Source organism: Solea solea, chromosome 8 (genome assembly GCF_958295425.1).
Source record: "Solea solea chromosome 8, fSolSol10.1, whole genome shotgun sequence".
In the NCBI taxonomy this organism is placed as follows: Eukaryota; Metazoa; Chordata; class Actinopteri; order Pleuronectiformes; family Soleidae; genus Solea; species Solea solea.
Window position 1 is genome coordinate 14,293,213 of NC_081141.1, and position 15,478 is coordinate 14,308,690.

The window sequence follows — 15,478 nt, forward strand, 5'->3', positions numbered from 1 at the left end:
TCAAGCATCTTGGCTGTAGTTGTTTGATGACCAAATGTAAGGGATTACTGGTATTTAATTAATTAGAACTGCCAGTATCAGTCAGTCAGGATCTAAAGAGACAGAGAGATTAAATGGTGCCGGCTACACAATATTTAAAGACTAATCCATGTACAGTACTGCAGTTTCACAACATGACTTGGATCATGAATGGGTTAGAATTTTGGTGTGGGTATTTTAAACACATCCTAACCACAAAATCAATGCAGGGTGTGGTGGTTGTCGTGGAAACTGTGCAACAACAATCAGAAAAATGAAGAGAAGCACTGACGGACTTGGTTGAATTGCAAGAGAAACCAGATGCATAATCTACAGATTGTGACATAGGTGGGGAATGCGATGGGTGGCAGTTGTTTACTTATGTTTGCTCACCAGCGACGCATGAGAATGTGTAAACCGTGACACTGCAGATTTCAGCCCAAACTGACAATGATTCAGGTTTTACATAGCAACATAACAGAGGCTGAATCTCACATGACGACTTTAACTTCTCACATTACAACAGTGATGCTAAGAGAGGATAAGACTCACTTTTGTTTTTTTTTTTGAACAATGTTTTTATTGATTTTCAATAAGAACATATAAACTCATCGCCCCATACCAAACCAGTTACACAATACACAAGCAAACCTTGCTGTATACACAGACACCAAAATAAAATAAAATAAAAATATAATAATAAAATAAAATAAATAATAAATACAATTAAAATATTAAATCAAATTGTCACACTCTATAGTCTTACAAACAAGTATGATCTATTGTTGCCTGAGAAAGTTAATTAAGGGTGTCCACACCTCTTCAAATTCTTGTGCTTTACCCCTAATTACATAGGTTAACTTTTCTAATGTAACACACCTTGCCATCTCCCTAGACTCACTTTTGTTAATACTTCAGCCTGAGGTTAGAGGTTAAAGTCTAATAGGTTTTGTCTCAATGTATAACCGAAACTTTAATGTCACTTGCGTCAAAGGCTGACTAGTGTGTGTGCTGGCACTGAGAGTTCAATGAAGTGGAGCTCATATAACCTTTGGGCACTTAAATGTACTGTATGTGTGCATGTGTGTGAGTGTATGAGTGAGTGTGAGTTTGTGGGTGTGGACTTGCTTGTCTGAGTCGTTTTCCTCATTTGTGATGCAATTTTAAAGGGTATCACTCATTATCAGGAAATATCCACCCATGTTTAACAGGAAAAGGAGTTTCTGTGTGTGCATGTGTGTGTCCATGTATGTATTGCTTTGTGATGAATGTCCTCACTAAGATAGCTGCACAAGAAAGTGTGTGTGTGTGTGCAAAGAGGCACATTAATCTTTCTCCACTCTAAGTATGTGTGATAGTTACCATATGTCTCCTCTCTCGCACCTGTTTATACAGCCTGTATTATACACTGTGTTGTTGATGTGTGTATTTGTAAGTTATGTTTGTGCCTGTGTGTCCGTTTGCTGACGCAAACTCGTGTGTGTGTGAGCAGCCTCCATGATGACTAAGAAGTTGTTGGTTAATGGTCATCATTGGTGACGTCATGATATTGGTCACCATGAAGACCACACTACAGGAAACTAATCACACTGCCAGCTCACTCACACACTTTCAACGATAGTTATAATAGTTCCATTTAAGCTGGGGACTGAGCCAGGTACTCACCAATGTCATGTAACAGAATCCAAACAGAGCCCTCCCTCATTCCACAGCGGTTCTCCAGGAGGTTCAGATACTGAAGAAAGCACAAACATAGTCACTTGATACTTTACTTTACCGTACAAGCAGAGACAGGCTTTTGAAATGGCTCATCAATCTGTCTTCCTTATAGTTTTGGAACTTTCTGCTCTTTTATTCTTCTTTCATAAAACAGGTCCAACATCAGAGGACACAAAGGGGTTTACACGCAGACAGCAATAGCTGTGTTTCTGTAGTAAATTAGCAAAGCATTGGTTTGAAAATTAAAAAATATATATCAAAATTTTTTTTTTTTTACAAGATTTCTCTGCTGGAAACCTGTGACAGATCTGACAAAAGCAAATGGTGCCTTTTTCAGCTCAGTGTCCTCACTAACCACTCCATCTGCTCCTAACTTGACTGCTTACTTTTTGACCATCTGTGATGCTTTGAAATTTTTATGACACTGCGGTTTGTGGTGGTTGGCATTTAACTCTCCTTTCCTCTTCTTCTTTGAGCCTCAGGGTGCACACTCAGTTGGTTTCAGGCTAAATGGGCAGAAGAAGTGATCTGTTGGGCTTCTTTGTTTCTTGCCTTACCAGGCAAAAAAATGCCTTGAAAGATTTGATTAGGCTTGATAGGACTCTTAATTATGTTATAACATTTGTTAAGAAAAGGGCTATATAAATGTATAATAATAATAATAATATTACTACAAATTTCTCCAACAGAATGAACTGAAATCAATTGCCTGAAAATCCTAAACTCTGCTTATTCTGCAATCGCGGAATAGAAACATACTTCATTCATCCATTGTCTACCACTTTATACTCCATGTTAAGGGACAAAGGGAGGAGGAGTCAATCCCAGCTGACGTGGGGGAAACTGCACAGATTGGGTTGCCTTGTTAGTTCTAATCCTTGCATTTAAAGTATTGAAGATAATATTTTCATGGTTTCTTGTGTGGTAATGCTCCATCTTTAAATCTATAACACAGTAAACATTTAAATCAAGTTTGACTTAACTCAAATCTCAAATCAAATCAATATCATACTACACATCAGAAAAATTGCAATTATATATTATATCCAAATCGTTCGGCCCGACTTGGAATATGGAACTCTTTGAATGTTTATTGTGATAGTCTAGTAGAGCTGAAACAATTAATTGATTATTAATCGATTACTAAATTAATCGACAACTATTTTGATAATCGATTTATCGGTTTGAAGCTTTTTTCATGATTAAAAACAAGATTTCCAATTGTTTAAGCTTCTTAAATGTGCATATTTTCTTAATTTCTTTGCTCTGGATAACAAAGGAATCATTAAAAGTCAATCACTTTGGTTTGTGGACAAAACAAGACATTTGAGAACATCATAATTTCCAGGTTTGATGAACACTGATCAAGATTTTTTAAGGTTTTCTGGTATTTTATGGACCAAACGATTAATCGAGAAAATAATCCACAGATTTTGAGATATGTAGATACACTCTACACTCTACACTCTAGATACACTATCACAGACATGTACCTTTCTCAGATCTCCTCCCTGACAGTACTCCATGGCCAGCAGTGGCATGTCATTTGTGCCCACCAGCTTCTGCATTCCCTCAGGAACCTCTCTGGCTGCAACAACATTAATGTGATCCAACCTGGGGGAGTGGAGATGAGCAGAGATCAGTCAGTGGGGCAGACAGACCATAATCACCTTGTTTCCTTCGTCTTAAATCGTGTCAGACTTGCTGGAGATGAACAAGGTACTGCAATGTATTAAGTGGAAAAACTATAACTGCATGCATACCTATCATTCCAGTAATAATACCCCTCCTTTCAAGCACTTTGCTGTGTTGCATGACTTTCCCTGTTTCTCATAACGTGACAGAAACAATGTGTTTCTCATTATAACACAGCAACATCTCTTTAACAAAAGAAAAAAGAAAAAAAAAAAGCATAGGAGACATTTAAAGATAACAACTTCAGATTCCAGCTCCAAGGAAACTGACTCAGACCAAAAACAACACTGTAGCACATGTAATCACTGTTCTGAAACAGCTTTCACAGCAGGGGATAGAGGCGAGGCTTCACTATTTATGGTATTAATCATTAACACATTCAGTGTCGGTTAAACCAGGGAACGATCAAACCGACATAAACATGATTAGAAGTGGTCATGTGACAGTATGAAATGACTTAAAAATGTTGGATTTCTTATGTACAGCACTTTGATCAGTGAAAACTGTGGTTTAAATGTGATTTCTTACAGTATTGTGATTCTAGCTCTTTCACACATCATGCCATCAGAAACAGCCGGATGACTGTCTGCACCACCGCAGATGGGGTGAGGTCATTTTACGCAAAGTTGTACACAACCTGAGTGATTCTTGCACTCTTTGATGAGTCACTTTTTAATACCACAATATTCCTTGAAACTGACTTATTAGAAATAGCATAGCCATGTGTTACTATAGGACCATATGGCCCTTAAGTTTGTCTTGTCTAATCAGATTTCTATCACCCTTGTTTGCTCTCTCTGACAGTAGTGGAAAGGATCCGAGTCAGGACAATGTATAGGTGGGACACAGTCACACGAGTAGGAGGTTCTGTAGTGGACCCAGGTGTGGACACTGGCCCGGAGTTTTTCCTGCTGCGTTCTCAAATGAGCTCATTTGGACTTTGACCACACAGAATAAACGAGGTAGCTGGAGAATACGACTTCTACAGTCGTGTGCATTCACAAACAGAACCCCATCGGACAATCTCCGGATAATCTCTGGTGTTCATGTCTGAAAGTAGCTTGGAACATGAAGCAGAAGCAATACAATATCTATAAGCACACCACGACTCAATAATATAATAGTTTTTTAAGTATCTGTGCATGTGTAGTACTGTGTTAGTAGCTTTAATAGCATAATGGTAGGGTGCCATGTTCAATCTGTCCCCTGCCCTGTGGTTTTTCCATGAGTTGAGTGTGGGTGCATGGGAAAGCTGTGGTTGTGACAGCCTGAAAACAACACACTTGTTAAAATGGGGCTCGAATAGAAATGGTTTTATACCCATGGCTGCACCAGCAAATGACAAAACATACACAAACACATCTTACAACTCAAATACAATAAAATAAAACAAACCAGAGCAAGCTGCTACCCAACTCTAGTGATCAGTCACCAAAACTGAAGGTGTTAATAGGCAACACAGACGTTTGTGGAAATGAAACAAACCAAACCAGAGTAAAATGAGGAGGTGGTGGCACATTAACCAGTCAGAAATAACCACCAAATGACCAAAATAACCCAGACTTCCATGTTGTTCTTATTATTTAATGTCTTGTGTGATTTTTTTACTGTTCAAGGATACAAATTTAGGATTTGTATTTTGAGAAAACCTATGAAACAGATGGGTTATGTACCCAGTTAAAGGTCACACTCATAAGCACCCACCATGTCATGGAATACAAAACCAAAACCAAAACTTGTCAGAACAGGCTTTGACGTAACGTATGAAAGATGGATGTTAAAAAAATAAACCGGGAAATAACCCCATTTGGGAAAATTTTTGAGGCAGAGTTCGAAAACGAATGTGTCACACATTAAAGTGAATCACTATAGAAAAATAAACTCCTGTGTAAACAAAGACAAGTCTGCAGATGTGTTCAAGTCTGTTTGGTACAGAAGGCACATAAGGTCATCACCTGAAAATCTCTGTAAATTTAAAACTGAATGTATGATGAGATACAGCCAATACACTGGGTCAGGACACCGAATAAATTTGCTGAATATTTTGCCTTTTGTCTTTTAATATTTGTTAAATAACATGTGCATACAGTGACTTTGTGATTCACTTATTGAAAATATATGTCTTGGAAGTTGCTGCTTTAACTTTTTTAATTCATATCAGATATGTTATATTATACAAAAAAATTGCTTTAGTCAGGATTTATATTGTGAATTGGGTCACAACGTTTTGTCATTTTAAAAAGTTTGGGCAACAGTCTTATAAAATGTGCTTCTTTTTTTGCATAACTTGGAAGAATGTCTGGCTCTATAAAAAGTGTATGATGTATCAATGTTAGCATTTATGGTAGTTTTTGGAAGGTCCTTTTTCATCATCAAAGTCTAAATCTAATGATTTAAAGCATAATTTGGTTCTAAAACACTGTTGTCTTTATGTTCTAATAACTAGCAATAAATAATGTTTCTGGGGGAAAAAAGCCTTCACTACACACGACCTGCTATTTTGTTCGAAGTCAATGGGTTGGTTTGCTGCCACGGTTGATTATAATAGTGTTTTCTTACAGATAATTCAGACATGTAGATGTAGTCAGTAACAGCAAAGCGCAAGTCTCAAGTTCTCTGGGTTTTGAGGGCGGAGCTTTGACGAAAGGGGTGGGATATGTTGGTTGCCTTTCCTACGACATAAGATAATATATATCTACATATATAGTATGTATATATATGTATATATATTTATATGTATATATATATATAAATATATTAAATGTATTCATTAGTTTGTTTTTTTTGTTTGCAAATTACAGCAAATCAAACAGCAAGCCGCTATTACATGGTTACAAGGTAAACTTTTCTCCCTGTTCTTCCCTCCCATCCCCTCAGGTGTTAAAACAATAAAAATAACATAGAAATAGGAAAAAAAAGGTATAACACATACTGTATACACACATACATATGTACACACTAACTTCAATTAAGTTAAATTAGTGTGTACTCATTTCAGGGGTGTTTCTCAGGACATTATATCACATCACATGGACAATCTACTCTCTCAGAGCCTCCTTCTGCTGTAGGACGTTACCAACATTGGCGTCATGTCTTATAAAACATAAAAAGGGGCTCCAGATGTCATCAAAAACATGTTGCTTCTGTTTAATAATGTAAGTTATCTTTTTCAATGTCATGTTTGATGCCATCTCTTTAATCCACCTTCCAATTCTTTTTTCCAAGTAAGGGAAACGATACGTCCACAGTCTCAACACATATGAGCAAATCATACAGGGATGAGATTAAACCCCTACCATAACAACATATATAACCTGTAACTGCTGTCTCTAATGGGAAAGTAATAGGTATGTCCAATGAATAGTGTTGAGATAACAATATAAAACTCCTAATTCTAATGTCTCTTCATCTTCACTGTGATACATGTAATGAGGAAAAACTGCCATGACACTGGTTGGCATTCTGAGATCTGAGCAAAGCTGTAAGTCTCGTACATGAGGAAGGATAGCGGGAACAAAGGGGATGCCATTTTTGCCATGGGGTCCTTTAGTAGCTAAATACATTAGAAATGTAACTAACCTCTTCATGATCTGGATTTCAAGACACCATCTATCTTTGTTCCTCTCACTCAGCTCCTGACGGCACTGCTTTAGAGCAATTTGCTCCTCTGTGTCCTGAAATCACAAAAAAAACAAACATTATTTTCAAGATATTTTAAGTTAAAATATTTAAGATGGAGGTTGGTGATCCACTGTGGCGAACCCTAAAGGGAGAAGCCAAAAGAAAAAGAAGTACATTGGCCTTTAAAAAGAAGGAAGAATTAATGTAATCTTCAGTGGTTAATAGTAACCTACAACCTTTGTATCCATAATTACAGGAAAGTAGTATAAGACGTAAGCAACATTAGATTTAGAAAGAGTTACAATTCACTTCATTTGTATATGTAAGACTGCACATACTAAGTATTTTCACAATTGTTTAATCTTGTTTTTTATATTTATCACTTCCTTTTATTTTTCAGACAGGCTGATAATGAATGAAGTACACATACAACATACACAGTGACACATTTGCTAGCAGAGCAAACTAGCACATCATATAAACTATATAAAGGTTATTAATTTGTTGCCAAAAATGATGGACAGACACAGATACATCTCACTGCCTATTTCTCATGACATCATCAAGGAAAAGGGACACACCCTAGTTCCCACATTGTAATCTGTAAATTAATAATAGCCCACAAGTTTGTTATTAATAAAGGAAATTTCCCATAGAGGAAGTTCAGTCATCACAGCAGCGGCAGTGCCCTCTTCAGTTCCCTTATTCACTTCCCATATTTTTCCACAGCTCGGTCTGCTCTGGCACTGATGACCAGCAAAACTATTAACAACATGAATTGTTTTTGAATACTATATCCTTGATTAGCGTAAATAACAATAGATATTTATATATCAACGTAAACACACTGAAAATCTGATTTTACAAAGACAAAACAATTTTCAGAAATGCAACAGTTAACTGATATTGTTTTTTGTAAACAAAGTGATTATGTAAAACACCTACTCTACATGAAACTACTATGGGAAAGATTTTTTACGAGCAACGGCTGCTGACTTTCCGAAGGTTACTTTGAACCTGAGCATGAGTAACACAAGTGATGTGCCTTTCTAAGAGAGGAAGAGGAAGGTCCACTAAGTGGAAGTGTGTGTAACCCCACAGTGCACTCTCATCCTGTGAGTTACAGTGAAATCATTACTACAGAGTAGATTTCAATTTCTACATAACTGATTCACGTAGAAGAATGGTGCGGGGAAAAACCCTGTTCCTATCTGTGATCTAGTTTTATGCTATTTTAGTTAGATTAAAATCTAGGGTGTGTGTTGGCAAAAACGTGACATTTTAGTGTAGTGATATTTTCTTTCTTTCCAGTAAAAGCACATAAACATTCCGTCAATAGTTTGCTTTTCAATGACCCTTTTTCCAGAGGAATTCAGTCAAGTACGTGACTGAATTCTGAAAGACTGATGACTGAAATGTAACGTACCTTATTTTTCCATCTTGTGACATTCCCAAAACCTCCCGTGCCCAGTCGCTCCTTCAGCTCCCAGGATCCACAGCTCTGTTGCTGCTGCATGGCCTCCACCCTCAGCAGGTCCTACAACCAAGCAAACAAGACACAAAGATAAACGCATCAAGCATAGAGCTACACTACAATGCTTCTGTAAAGCTCACACCACCAGTCCAAGCCTGGTCAATGACATTGACAAACCCTGCCCATAAGAGCTTATTGCAGAGTAGATAGAATAATATCATGTGTTGTTCATGAGGGAGGAGAAAATACAGTTTTCTCATAATATGTCAATAGTCATAGGTCTGAATAAATCATTAGTAGAAAAATGTATATTTAACTGATTTATGTACTTCAGTTTCAGGGTCTTGCTTTTAACATACCAGCTCCCTCCCATAATGACATACTTGAATACTCAAATATATTAATATTGAGTGCAGAAAATTACTAAGAGATCATTTATTATCACTGTTGCCTCCCATTAAATGATCATTATACGACAATGTCTTATTTTCATCATCAAATGTTCATGTTTTTACGGTAAAAGATTTTGTCGATATACTGTACATTCACCGGCCACTTCACTAGGTTCACTGCTTGTCAACACAAACATCTAAATCAATCACATGGCAGCAACTCAGTGCATTTTAGACATGTGGACATGGTCAAGACAGACTGAGAAAAAGCAAGCATTAGAATGGGGAAGGAAGGTGATTTAAGTGACTTTGAATGTGGCATGGTTGATCTTTTTTTTCTTCTTCTATGGAAGGTTTGATGTCAGCTTCAGTGCCGGCCCGAGCCTTTAGGGCAGTGTTTCCCAACCCTGGTCCTCAGGGAACACTGACCTGCATGTTTTAGATGTTGCCCTGCTCCAACACACCTGATTCAGATGAACAGCTTGTTATCAGGCTTCTGCAGAGCTTTGGTGACGAGCTGACCATTTGAATCAGGTGCGTTGGAGCAGGGCAACATCTAAAACATGCAGGGCAGTGTTCCCTGAGGACCAGGGTTGGGAAACACTGCTTTAGGGGGCCCTAAACAGCCTCCACCAGAAAATTCTGAATTTGGTAGATGTGATTTTCTATATTCTGGTGCATTTTTGAGATGGCTAGCTGGAGAAGGGAAATAGCTAAATTTGTTCAGATTCATAGCCTTTTGCTTTTTGACTTATTGAGGTAGTGACTTGGGCTTGGACTTCAGAGCCCCTTGACCTCTTAAGCCCGGTAGGCTCATTCAGTAATCCATCCTTGCTCACATGCCAAAAAGGTTTTGGGGCTACCCTCTAGACTTCTGGCCTTTGGTAGACCCCTGTACTAATATAGTCATTATTTACACCAAACCAGACACCATTTAACCTTAGAGGGCACTTAGATCACAGCTTTATTTTAAACTTTCGTATTCAAAGTGAAGCACGAATTGCCTTTGTACGTGATGAGGTGTCTAGTTGATGCGCATGATTTGAACGCTGGCAAGTATATTGATCATGAAATCAGAATTTTCTTAAATTTAATTATTCATTCATTCAATCATGTCACTTGTTAAAGTTATTTAATATGTTTAAAAAAACAAAACAAAAAACACACTCCATTGGTGGCCAGGGGACCACAAGCAGTATTATTTCAGAAACTGTTACAGAGATTTTCAATTACAACCATTTCCAAGGATTACAGAGAATGGTAAGAAAAAAAGAAGTTTTTGAGCAACAATGCCCAGATTACGCAATGAATTAGACACAAATGGTCCGTATATAGGAAGGCAACAGACTGTAACTCACAACAGTAACCAAGGTTTGCAGAAGACCTCCTGTGAACACACAACACGTTGAATATTGAAGTAGATGGCCTACAACAGCAGAAGACCAGGCACTAGGTGCTACTCCTGAGTCCTGGCACTTTACTAAATGTCCTATGTACCTAATAAAGTGGCGGGTGAGTGTACATACCCATACAAGATTCACACATATTTTCCAATTTGCACTTCTACACAATGTTTGCATGAGTCTAAACTATCTCTTTGATGATGTCAGGTGTTACCACATCATAAAGTATGGATCTACAGCAATGAATGAATGAATGGAGTTGAAATGCAATTACCGTCAAAAAAGTTTATTACAACTAAGTGAAATAAATATCAGTATTAGCATTACTTGTATTCATATTCAAAACTCCACTCCAATTGTATAAACACTGACATAAAGTTGGTTTATGATATCTGTTCCAACAAATATAGATAAACAAACTATGGTAGATGAAGTAAAGTCCTGATTATGAGTGTACATTACAAATACACCACCTTTTATCAGGCCCCAGATGAATAGGCCTGATAATAGCCTGATTGATGACAGTGCAGACATTATCACACAATTTTAACTTTAACTTTAACTTTAGGCTTTATGTTCTATATATTTGTCTCAGCTTTCTGACGCAACAACAATTTCCATTCAAACACTCAAGAGCACTTACACTGAGTTAGCGTGTTAACATGATTTCGAACGTTTAACATGGTTAGACGGTTTTATTTCATGGAGAAAGCGCTTTTAAATCCTACCTTCGTCTCCGTAGGCACCGTTCACGCACTTTCACACCTGAGTGTATTCTCACACTGTGTATAGTCGGTCTTTTTAACCGAGGTAAACTTTACATTTCACAGTTGTACATGTTGGCGACAACAACAAAAAACAAATCTTAATAAACTTTCTACTTCCTGATACGAGTATTTCCTGTAAACCTGCTGAGCCCCGCCCACAGGCAGCAGGCGGACTCAGCTCCACTCACTCGCAGACAGAGGTTTCCATGGTTACTGCGTGCACGGGTTTGACCAACTTCTCACAGGACAGGACAACTCAAAACCTTTTTTTAATTATACACAGTCACGTATTTGTATATGATCTTATTTATTCATCCCCTGTTGTTTTTCTTTGTATTATGTAATTATGTATTTGTAACTCCACATTTACCTTTACTCTGTCCCAGGAGGAAGTGACTTTTCACGTGGGCTTTTAAAACTTAAGTGGGGTGTAGAACCTGATAATGTAATAAATCCCTGATAATGTAATAACCCCGATAAAGTAATAAAAAATTTGCACTTGAGTCCATTGAAAATGTAATAAAACCTGAAAATATGTTAAAGGTTTGCAGAGAAATTGGCTTACTTCCGGTTTGGTGACCTCAACGTCATGTTTGATTGGCTGCCACAACCAAGTGCCTTTGAATTTCAAGATGTTGAATGCATTCGTGTGGCATGGTCTGAAGATCATCTGAACGATGTTTTGAGAAGATTACACAAAATGTGTGACAAGAGAAGCCTTTAAAAGGTTATGGATCAAATCAAAGATGGCAGAAAATTCAATATGGCCGAAAAAAACATTAAGGATGCGTTGAACTCAGCTTGGCCCAAGGATTCCAGTGATACCTCGTTTGTGAAAAACGGATGAACAAGTCAAAAGTTAATGTACATACATGCATGTCCAACTTTGTCCTGTTGATGGCGCTAGAGCTCTCGAGCTTGTGTTGCTTACACAGTATAACAGGTGGTCTGCTGTTAAATTATTACAATATTGGGGAATTATTACATTATCAGGACCTGCGAAATGAAGGCTAACCTGATAATGTAATAACTTCCTGTTAATGTAATACTTTATTACATTATTGGTAAAAAGTGTATTACATTATTGGGAAATTCACTTTATTACATTATCGGGAAGTTATTACATTATCAGGTTTTGTTACATTTTCAATGGACTGAAGTGCAAATTTTTATTACATTATCGGGGTTATTACATTATCTGGGATTTATTACATTATCAGGTTCTACAGGGGGCAACCTTTTCCATAAAATTAAAGGAATTGGTTTACCCATAGAAAAGCTCCAGACTGGCAGAATAACATTAGACCAGTCACTGTTATCACAGCATTAAAGCTGCAGTGAGTAACTTATGGTGATTTTTGTTGACGACTTTATCGACCATGAAACATGATTTAAATACTGCATCTGAAAACTGTCTCTTTTCAGTAATATTATCAGACGTGATTGAGGAAGCTTCTGTGTGTACACAAACACAGTGAGGGGTAGGTGGGACAGGAAGCATTTATCCTATCAAGCTGCTGAACAACATGTTTTCTGAGAAGTAGAAGAAGTTCTTGTGGGCGTTTAATTGGGCTTTCAGTCTGTTTGCAGCCATCTCGCTTTACTGACACAATATTGTTTTTGCCTCTGTTAGTTGGGGACGTGAATTAAAATGTCTTCCTGTGTGTGGTGTAGGAATGTGGCCAGGCAACACCAGGGTAGGGTAAGACACACAGAGACTCATTGATGATGGCTTTAATCGTGATTGTGTGAACTTTGAAGTCTTTATTCTGATTCGGTTTGAATGTAATAGAGCTTACATTTTTACATTTAAAAGTTATACATTACACATTAGTTTGAGCGCAGACAACCTACACAAGCACATGTGAAACAAGCAATCCGTTTGTGACTCCCTTTTATCTGATAGTGCCATCGTTTAGTCACACTAATCTTGTACTGTTAATATCAATAGATTTCTATAGATGCATAAAACTGAAAATACGGCCAGAAAATACAACTATGGGGCAAATGCCTCCTCATGGCTTTGGTCTTGCTGTAGTCATTTTGTTTGTGATGTCACATGTCATCTACCAACCCATTTAAACACAATAAACACAAATTAAATTCAAGAAAATGTATCCCTCTAACATAATTTGTTCACTAGAGGAGTGAATTTATTTATCCTAGATTGGCACAGCTATGTGTTTGTGTTCAGTAGCTCATATCAGGGATGTAGATTGAGTGCAACCACCTATGCAGGTTTTTATTTACAGTTCTAAATACATTAAATTATTTATAATGATATTAGCTGATTCAATTGTCAATTGGAAATGTAAAGCAGGTATTTCTTCCATATAAAACCCTTTATTATCATCATGAGTCAAATGTGGTTCAGAGCCCCCTCATGGTCCTTCAGCCTACTTCAGCCAGTCCAATAACAAAAGAAGTGATGACAGACAGTGATCAGACTGTGGTCAGTCAGTGGTCACCAGACCTGAGGCGACAGAACATTCCCCATAACCACAACCTCCCCCAGGAGCTCCCTCCCCCAAACTAATCCAAGACTGTACACTTGCTTGCACACTTGCTTCACCAACAAAGCATCACACTCAAAACTCACTTATTTCAGGTCACCTGTTTGTCTACGACTGTTTTGTCTCCGAGATTTTGAAACTTCTGCCATTTGTACAAACCTATTTTTGCCTCAAGCATATTTATGTGGTGTCCTGCATCTGAGTTGTCAGTCTGTTGTTACACTAATGGTAACTGTAAAAGAACATTTTAATCAGTTTTGATGCCCAACCCTACAAAGAAAAACAATGAGGTCACTGACGAATAACATTCAAAAAATTATTCCTGGGGACAGTTTGTTTTTCAATAAAGCAACGTAATAGCGCAGAAAAGCACAATAAATGTATTTACTGCTATTATGAAATAGCTGTTGGTGCCACTGTTTAAGGAAAGAACATATTATAATTAGAAAATAGGCTTGGTTTTACAAGTTCCCAAATGCCAGCATAATCCACTCAATATCTTCTTTCGTGACCTGACAACTAATCTGTAGCATTTTTCCGTGCCTCTTTGTTGAATAACATCACTTCAATTAAGATTATCTGGTTTTATTTATGTACAGCTAAACCATCACAGCACGGAAAGACAAAGATAGAAACAGATGTGACGTTTGCGGAGGATGAACTTCAGAATTCCAAGGTGCAGCAGCTGTGTTTTGCTTTTCTTGGATTAGGGGAAAACAGAAACTTTATCTTTGCTTAATGCACGTCTGATGTTTGCTGACGTCGTGAAGTTTGTTGTGCAAGACCCACTTTATCTGATTTGGTTGTAGTAAAAACATGTTCCTGTTTATACGAACAAATGATGCTTCATGCAACCCTTTCCTTTTGCAAGACCGAGAGAGGGCTGCACTGCATGGATGTGAAAAACAAGTGGAACTCATGATGAAAGACCTCACGTAAACCTTGTTTATTTATATGGTTTAATTACATCTTTTTCCACAAAAGTTTATCTCCCACTACATCTGTCACAATTTATTTTTATCCTGACACAAGCTGACGGAAACTACACAGCGTTCTTACAACTGATACAAGCTATGTCCCAATTCAAGGTTGCCTCCTTCAGAGGCTGCATCTGAAGGCCACTTGTGTCTCAGTGTCGGGACTCCAGTCAGGACCACGGTGATCCCAGAAGTCAAAGACTGCCAACAACGACAAGAACACTGTGCCAATCTCATCTGACATAGGGCGAAAGGCGGGGTCACACCCTGGACAGATCGCCCGTCCATAGTTTTTTGAATTTTGTAGATATCACAAACGGTCTAGCAGTTACGGTAATGAGAAGTACGCATGCCAAATCCTGTCGCCGATGACATGATGGTAACAGAAGGGTTAAATGTTGCTTGATGCTATAAATCAGAGACTGTCCTCCAATAAAACGTACATATAGGTCGTATGCAGGAATTACGACCTATGTTTAAGTTTTCAAAACATGCGCCCCTAGCGGTTGTATATATAACAGCAAACACTTCCGCCTTAGACGCCGTATCTAGTGGCTTCGCCGATGTCGGCACCGGCAGTCGGCTCAGTAGCGAGAGCGCTGCGCCGGAGCACGGTCGACAATGGTTCGGTCCCTAACTATACCACCTTTTTAATATTTTTTTTATTTTTACTACCTAACCCTGTCTTTTTGCCCTAACCCTACCCTCAGTAACATCTGTGCATATTCGAGTTGGAAAATACTACCTTTACGTCGCATTCAGGGGTTTGAAAAAAATGACCCACAGTCACGTTTTCAGAAAACTACCTATATGTACGTTTTCAGGGGTTGAAAAAACGACCTATATGTACATTTCAGTTGGAGGACAGGTTGATAAATCAAGTTAGAAGTACAGGCTGA

General features: G+C 37.9%; 1 protein-coding gene across 1 annotated transcript in view; it reads right to left on the reverse strand.

Moving 5' to 3' along the window:
- Positions 1 to 11,228, reverse strand: part of ikbkb (inhibitor of nuclear factor kappa B kinase subunit beta) — a 20,263-nt gene extending 9,035 nt beyond the window's left edge. Inside the window, exons 1-5 of the mRNA XM_058637196.1 lie at positions 11,051 to 11,228; positions 8,480 to 8,590; positions 7,012 to 7,106; positions 3,231 to 3,351; positions 1,684 to 1,753 (exon numbers count right to left, since the gene is read on the reverse strand). Coding sequence (XP_058493179.1) covers positions 1,684 to 1,753; positions 3,231 to 3,351; positions 7,012 to 7,106; positions 8,480 to 8,569 — 376 coding nt within the window. The 5' untranslated portion in view covers positions 8,570 to 8,590; positions 11,051 to 11,228. The remainder of the gene's footprint in view (positions 1 to 1,683; positions 1,754 to 3,230; positions 3,352 to 7,011; positions 7,107 to 8,479; positions 8,591 to 11,050) is intronic.
- Positions 11,229 to 15,478: the final 4,250 nt, after the last annotated feature.